The sequence below is a fragment of the Nomascus leucogenys genome, chromosome 4, assembly GCF_006542625.1.
Source record: "Nomascus leucogenys isolate Asia chromosome 4, Asia_NLE_v1, whole genome shotgun sequence".
Classification (NCBI taxonomy): domain Eukaryota; kingdom Metazoa; phylum Chordata; class Mammalia; order Primates; family Hylobatidae; genus Nomascus; species Nomascus leucogenys.
The window spans coordinates 149,916,499-149,924,598 of NC_044384.1; the positions used below are offsets into that span (position 1 = coordinate 149,916,499).

General features: G+C 43.3%; 1 protein-coding gene across 2 annotated transcripts in view; it reads right to left on the reverse strand.

The window, feature by feature from the left end:
- The window catches only part of FBXO25 (F-box protein 25), a 65,378-nt gene extending 57,957 nt beyond the window's left edge, over positions 1-7,421 (reverse strand). Inside the window, exons 1-2 of one of the 2 annotated variants that reach the window (XM_030812426.1) lie at positions 7,164-7,332; positions 1,046-1,186 (exon numbers count right to left, since the gene is read on the reverse strand). In XM_030812426.1, coding sequence (XP_030668286.1) covers positions 1,046-1,179 — 134 coding nt within the window. In that variant the 5' untranslated portion in view covers positions 1,180-1,186; positions 7,164-7,332. Of the gene's footprint in view, positions 1-1,045; positions 1,187-7,163 lie in introns of both variants that reach the window. The other variant, XM_030812427.1, reaches the window with a different exon arrangement.
- Positions 7,422-8,100: the final 679 nt, after the last annotated feature.

An 8,100-nucleotide genomic window follows, 5' to 3' on the forward strand; every position in this document is an offset into this window, starting at 1 on the left:
CTTTAAATAAATTTTACAGCTATCAACACTAAATACATCTTAGTGTGGCAGAGAACCGCTACAGCATAAGTTTAACAAATATTATGTGTTATCCTCACTGTAACTAAAATAGCAAATTAATTTCTGCTTCAAATACTGCAAAAACCAGTCTCTGGTCTAAAGTTACTAAACTTCTGTCAGAAAAAGATATGGCCCATCAAGCACACAGTTGATAATTACACAAATGTAAAATAATATACAGTAAATGACTAGACCCATGACATTCTAGAGGAGGCTATCTCAAGACCTTCCTAGCCCCCTCCAAATTCTCAAACACCACTGTGGTAGACACTGTAGTCATCATACGATAGCCACCTACTCGGGTTCTGTGCTCATGCTGTCTCTGGTTTTTATCTGGACAGATGGCTGGGCCACAATCCCCAGCCTCCCTTGCACTAGTGCTCTAGCCAACAAGGTGTGGGCAACGCGATGCATGTAACTTTTGGGCTGTGCCACTGAAACACAGGTTGTATCTCACCAACCTCACCTACCCTTTGGCCTGAGCGCAAACATGGCAGGTAATACCCCGTTTTGGACCACACAGCTAAGGCCGCACTCTTGGGATGGCAGAGCAACAAGACAGACTGTGCTTGGCCCCTTGACAATGTTACGAGCAAAGTCATCACGCCAACTCAGGCTTTCAAGGGAGAAAAACTGATTCGTCTTGTGTAAGCCACTATAATTACATCTCTGATATATGCCACCAAAACTGTGTATTTTAACTTCCTCAGGTTCCTCAGCTATAATGTGGGATTAATAATAATACCTCTCTCTCGATTATTGTGAGGATTAAATGTTTTAAATTAAAAAAAAGAAAAAAGCATCTATGTATGAATATTAGGCAATCTACTAGCCTCATTTTCTAGCTAAATTACTTGTTTCTTCACACCAGCCTTCTGGATGGGCAAGTCTCCAAAGTGATGGAGCTTTGCAGGGACTTGAAAAATAGCTAAGGCCATACATGCTAAACTGGCAAATGGCATGGTTCTGCTCAGCTGTAACTTACATGCTGTGACTGATGTTACAATGGTTATTCTCTCTTTCAAGTTTCTGACTACAGGATTCACATCTCTTCCAGCCATCTTCTGTCTTAATCCAACTCCATCCAGGAGATCTCCAGTCCTGACCCAAAAATGGCATAGTTCTCCTATGAAAAAGTTAATTTATGTTAAAAAGTATATATAATTCATAAAAGTTTCTTTTCACTTAGAACATTTATTCATTAAATTTAAAGATTAAAGTTCTTAACATTTAAATGTCTGCTCATTAATTAAATGTTGGCTGGACATGAGTGACACTGACAATAACATACTAATTTGATTGTACTAAAGTGATAAAACGGGGTAAGTAAAGGTGGTTTTACTGGCCTAATACTGCATATGCCATGAAAGCTTTACTAGAGGCGACATTCAAGCTCATACCTGAAAAACAAGCAGGGTCAGGGAGTGTGGAATAGGGAATAGTAGCCCAAACAAGTATTCTCTCTTTGCCAGAAGTCAGGAACAACCGAAAATGAAATGTATTCACGTTCAGCAACTCTAAGTAGTTCAGTTTGGTTGAAGCTTACAGTAGATCAGAGTGGGCCCGAATTAAGGATGGAGAAGTCATTTAAGGCTGGATCAAGTCAGAGGAGCAGGACGCTATTCTGAGGGCAATGAGGGGCCAAAAAAGGGACGTACGCAGGTAAGTGACTCAGTTAGATTTGTGGTTTACAAAGAACTCAGTATCACACTGAGAGAAGGTATGGGGTGATGGTCACCGGGAGGAAAGTAGTTGCGACTGGAGGCGTCTGAATGTTGGCCTTTAAAAGGTGAGAGTGTACAGGGGCAAACGAAACAGAAGAGCAGAGACTGCAGAAACATTTAGGAGACAGAGTCAAACAGTACTTCAATACTGGCTGGAAATGTGAGGAGGAAATCAAGGAAGTTACCTAGATTTTGTTTTGTAGCCCCTGGTTCTGGGATAAGACATACAGAAGGAACAGCAAGGTTTTACTAGGAAAGGAGAGATAAGGGATATTAATTTCAGCTTTGGACATGCCTGTTCAGTTTGAAATACTAGACTCCAGGTATAAAAATTATGACTTAAAAAATGATGCAACTTCATGATTAACTTCAGGAAGCACACAATTTGATAAGAGTGAGACTTCAAATGCTAGTTCTTCCCATTGACTTGATTTCTGCTCCTCTTGATCAGTGCTTTTCAACTACTGCTGTGCATTAACATCACAGGAAGCTTTTTAAACATTCAAGCGCTTAGTCCCATCTTAGTACAGTTAAATATGAATATCTGGGGGTGAAGGCCAAGTTTCAGTAGTTTTTAAAGGTCCACAGGTGATTCTCATACACTGTGAGACTGTGCATGAGGCTAAAACCACCTCAGATGTTTACACTGCTGATTCAAAAAGTCACATCCCAGAAAGGCACCCTGACTCCCTGTCCAAACAGCACCCTTCTGCTGTCTCAACCCCACCCCTACCAGTCTAAGCCATTATCTAGTGCCTTCATAGTTGTAAGGGCTGTCTGAAATGATTAGCATGTTTATCATCTGTTTTCTTCCAAGAAAATGCAATGTCTTGTTCAGGTCTGTATTCCATTACCTTGAACAATGCCAGGAAAACAACAGGAGCCCAGCAAGTATTTATTTACTGAATAAATAAATATATAGATCCATGGTTCAGAAGAGAGTTAGACTGGAGAGAAAGAGGAAAATCACGAGCATTTAGATACTAATCAAAACCACACAAATAATATCACAGAATATGTAAAGAGGGAAATCAACAGAGCCAAGAAAAAAACCCTAAGAAACATCACCATTTAAGGGACCAGCAGATATAAGCCAAGAAGAAAAACTGAAAAGGAAGAGCCAAAAAGGTAGAGGGAGAAGTAGGAAGTCAGGAGAAAAATGTATTTCAAGAAAGAAATGATTGACAGAGACGAAAATGTTATAAAAAAGGCAAGCATGGTAAGAGTTGAAAATATACGTTGAATTTAGCTACAGAGAGGTAGCTGAATTACTCAAGCAAAAGTGGTTTCTGTAATGTGTTACTTTAATTTCATGACCCGAACAGACTTAAGAGTATTTTATAATGTAGAATATTTATATCATAGATAATAATGTAGAATATTTACACCATGGAGAATAAATGAGATGAACATCTCCAAATACCACCTCCCAACTATACTTAGTATAATTAACAAAAAAGAAGCTATTAAATGGGCACTTAATACAATCCTAGAAGATACAGAAAAAAAAAAGGAAGGAAATTACATAGACTTCAACAATATTCCTGGATCAACCACAAATGCCTAATTCTTGACTGGTGTAGGAAATGCATGATGAAATAATTATTCTTTACACGAAGAAAATCTCAAACCTTGCTAAACTGACTTATAGTCAGAACATATCTTTTTCAGTCACATAATGATTAATTTAAATTCTTGCTTCAGAAAATACTTTGTTCCTTCAATTTCAGCACAATTTTGATAAATTTTGTCTCACAGACCTGATTCACAACTACTGAACCTCCTAAAATGCAAAACTCAATGCCCATGTTCAGTCGATCTAGAGTTACCTAAAACTGTCTCTAATAGCATACAACTGATTTTATGATTGTCAAGAACATTCCCACCAAAGGCGGCAAAGACCATGAAGTAGCAGATGACTGTTTGAAGTGGCACCTTGAGTCTCATAAAACACATACAACAGAAAATGGCTGCTAGGAACATCTCTGATAATTATCAAATTATCTCTCAATATCAACTTCAAACTGTGGATTCAGAAATCTATGTTTAAAAAAAAAATCAAGTGGATAATCTTGAAAAATACTGCTAACAGACCAAATACAGGATTACTTCAATGACAAACACTTGAGCACCAACTACATGTTATTATGCTAGGTGTTCCTGCCCTCAAAAGTGTGCAATTTAGCTAAGGAACTAAAAAAGAACAAAAGCAAAACACACACAAATTCCATACAAATGTAATATAATAAAGTGTGTTTACATGTAGATACGTGCGTGTGCATGTATACATACATACACATATGTCCCCAATCTTCTAACTTGTGCTAAAGAGAGAATAACTAAAGCAAATCTGAGCAGAAAGCAAATCAGCTGGGAAAGCTCTGACAAGAAACTAGGACTTGATCTTGGCCCTAATGCATGGTTAGATCTTAAATGAATGGGGAGGCAAGGCAAAAAATATCAATCATGGGAACGGGAATGGTGGGTGAATAAGTATAAAGGTCAAAATGTGCGCCACAATTTGAGAAAAATAAGCAGAAAAGATTGGATAAAATGGAGAAAGTTTATCGGAGGACTGGTACATAAGCGGGAAAAGAGACTAAAGCCAGATCATAGAATATCAAAGGTATTTAGACTTTATTCTGTCACTAATTAAACGTTTTTCAGCAACAGATCAGTGTGAGCAGTGTTGTTTTGAGAATAATAATTTTCCAGGGCTTGTAGGATAGATCAAATGAAAAACATGGAGACAGAAAAAAACTAGGCAACAAATACCTTGCCAACAGAACCTTATCTGGATGACTGTCCTATGTACATCCCGGTATCCTCAGCTAACAAAATATTTTAAAACTTGATGACACACAAACATTGTACTTATCTATTTAGACACTATGCCCACTCATCATTTAACACACTTATCTTCTAGTTTCACAATATTTATAACATTTACATAAAGAGCCTGCCTAGTGTTTCCATTAATATAACCAATTCTTTTACACCTACCTAAACTCTACAGATAATTCACTTTGGCAACTCAGTGAGAAACGAATAGTTTGGTATGAATTTCTCAGCTGCTAAGTTTGATTTTGTAAGGGTTGAAAGAAGTGAAATGCAGCCATGGAAATAAAAAAATAGTCCATGCCGAAAGGCTTATTTTCAACACAGAGGAAAAGATTTGTTTCTCTGAAGATGTGTGTACTTCACGGATTTGTTAGGGTATGCTCTTTGGATCACAATGAAGTTTTACCTTAAAGCATAACCTATACAGCTCATGAACTAAAGCACAAACTCTGGATGCAGATTAAAAACAACAACGAGAACAACAAAAAAAGACAAGTTGCAATTTAAAAGGTCTGGGGTCTGGATCTCAAGTTTTCAAAAATACTCCCAATCTGAGGCATCTGAGTTTGTAAATCAGAAAACAATGTTACTAAAGTTTTATAGAATGATGACAACCCACGGCTTCTAATGGGAATGTATTTGTTCAGCTAAAAAAATGTGAATTACTAGAGCTTTATACGCTTATTTTAATTAAAATTACCTTTGTTTTGGGAATTTGCAAATATAAAAAAAACAGAAATTACTCCTGAAAATTATTAAATTTTTAAGAGCAAGCACTGAAAGGGTGTAGCTTGTATAATTTGCAAATTTTAAGCACATTTTATGCCAACTTATTTCTGGCAGCCTACAATGATTAACTATTTTAAATCTTCCCTTAATTTCTATTTCATGTGGTAGGACACGTGGGTGGTGTACTTCAGTAGAAAAGGACTTCATGAAGTTCATTTGCTGGTGGAAACTCCTGGCATGAGAGACTCAGAACAAAAAAAAAGGTCTTTCCTTCAACAAGCATATTTTTTCTTAACAATAATAATGGCAAACATTTATTAGCGCTTACTACAGGCTAGGCATTACACTAAACAATCTACATATGTTGTCTCATTTAATTCTCACACTGTCCTCCAAGGTAGAAAACATTATTCTTGTTTTAGAAGTTTAATTATCTATGTTATAGATGAAGACACTGAGGCAGAGTTCAGTAGAGCTGGGATTCAAAATGATGGAGTCTCACTCCAGGATGCATGCTCCTAACCAGTATGTTTATAATAGCAGTTCCTGAAAACCCTACTAAAACAAATGCCATTAAATTATAAGCTTTTTAACTTTTTTTTTTTTACCGTCTATTACATATCACTAATATGATCTCAAGTAATGATGAATCTAAATATAAAGGCACTAAAACAAGGAAAACAAGACAGGAAAGAATACTCCAATCCATTTTAAAAGACTACATGTGTTTCCCCATTTGTTTTGCTTGTAAGTGTGGACAAATTTGATCCAGAAAGGACATCAATAAAATGGCAAACTAAGGGCTGAGAGTCAGAAATAACATTTACTCTAAGGACTTACACATAATTACAGATTCCTTATGGGAAAGGAAAACATGTAAAGAAGAGGAGAAAACAGAATATGAAAGAGTAAACGTCTTTTCTGATTGATTAGGGCCGGATGGTAAGGATTTGGAGGCAGCAAGAGACAGCTTCACAAGGGAAGAAATGGTTCTGTAGATTCTTTAGTCTTCAAAATGAGTTTGAATAGGCCCAAGGACAGAGGTGGAACTGAGAAAAACGTCAAATTGAGCTTACTGTGGGGGGAAGGATGCAAAATTAGAGTCTGCTGCAAGGAAAAGAAGCATGGAAAGGAATTAAGGGAGGAGACAGCCAGAGCCAGCGCCACATACCAGCAGTAGGGAAAAAGAGTAACTTAAGGTAAGCAGCAGACGGGGCAGAGTGGCCTGGAGGAATGCGAGGTCACATGCAGCAGGTGTCCACCGGCGAAGACGCAAGGGCTGGGCCCGGAGGGCAAACGCGGGCAGGAGGAGTCCCCGAAACAACCTTGCCCAGCGAGGCGGACACAAGCTAGGGCCTGCGAGACGGCCCAGGAGGGTGGGGGCGGGAACGGTCACAGAAGGTGGGCAGGGGAAGCGGCTGAGGACACGCGGTGCACCTGTGGGCGGCCCCCGTGCCCACCTGACTCGCCCGCAGCTCCCCGAACCGTCCACAGCCGCCGGCCGCCCCCCAGACCCCGCCTGACGCGCCCGCGGCCCATCGTCCCTACCTGTCGCGCCCGCGGACCCAGACCTCACCAAACGCGCACGCGGCAAACCCGTCCCCACCTGACGCGCCCGCGCCCCCGGTCCCCACCGGACCCTCCCACAGGCCCCGTCCCCACCTGAGGCGCCCGCTACCCCATGTCTTCCCCTGACGCGCCCGCCGCCCCCGGTCTTCACCTGACTCGCCTGTAGCCCGTCGTCCCCACCTGACGCGCCCGCGAGCCCTATCTTTTCACCTAACGCACCTGCGGCGCCCCTGTACCTACCTAGTGCGCCTGCGGCCCCTAGTCTTCACCTGACGCGCCCGCGGCCCCCAGTGCACAACGGGCGCGCCCGCCACCTGGGCCCGCACCTGACGGCGACAAGGCGATTATTGCCGGAAGTGGGCCGCCGCCTCCCGGCGCGCCGCAGGGAAGCCCCGCCCCTGGCCATGCTGATTGGCCGGCGCGGATCCGCGTGGCAGTGTTGCTGCCCGGTCCTGACGCGCGCAGCGTGCGCCTGCGTAGTAGGCACCGCCCCTCCGTGCGCGCGCGTCCAGAGTGCCCGGCGTGGAAGCGGGGAGGCGGGGAGGCGGGGAGGCGCAGGGTGGGTCTCGGGTGGGCAGGGAGGGAGGCGGGGAGGCGCACGGTGGGTCTCGGGTGGGCAGGGAGGGAGGCGGGGAGGCGCACGGTGGGTCTCGGGTGGGCAGGGAGGGGCGCGGTCGGTGCCCGAGATTCCTGCGATCGCCCGGAGATGACAGTGAAGACCTGAGATTTAGGCCTGCGCGGCGGGTGACTACGCCGGTCCGGGTCTTCACGGGAGGACGCTGGCTAGGGCCTTCAGGCTTTCGCGTGGCCTGAGGATGCGCGTCCCCGAGAATGTGCGTGCCCGCGCCGCGCGGGTCCCACAGGAGCCTGGGCAGCCCCGCCGCCGCATTTCCATCCTGCGGCCATATTTCCACCCGGCTGGGCGCCAACCCCGGGATGCCTGCGCTCTAGGGCATCACTGCGCGCTCACACTCGGCATTCGGCACAAGCATCTTCTCTTTATAAACAGTTTCGAATCTTGTTGGATCTTTCTAGAAGGTTGAAATGCCCTGGAGGAGCAGCGTGAATAGTTTTTTCCAATTAGGAAAAAAGAATGTGGGGCGGCTGGAGGGAGAGAGGCAGGCCGAGAAGGCCAGGTGGGTCCAGGAGCTGCAGCCCCCGTGCCTCAGTTTCCTTC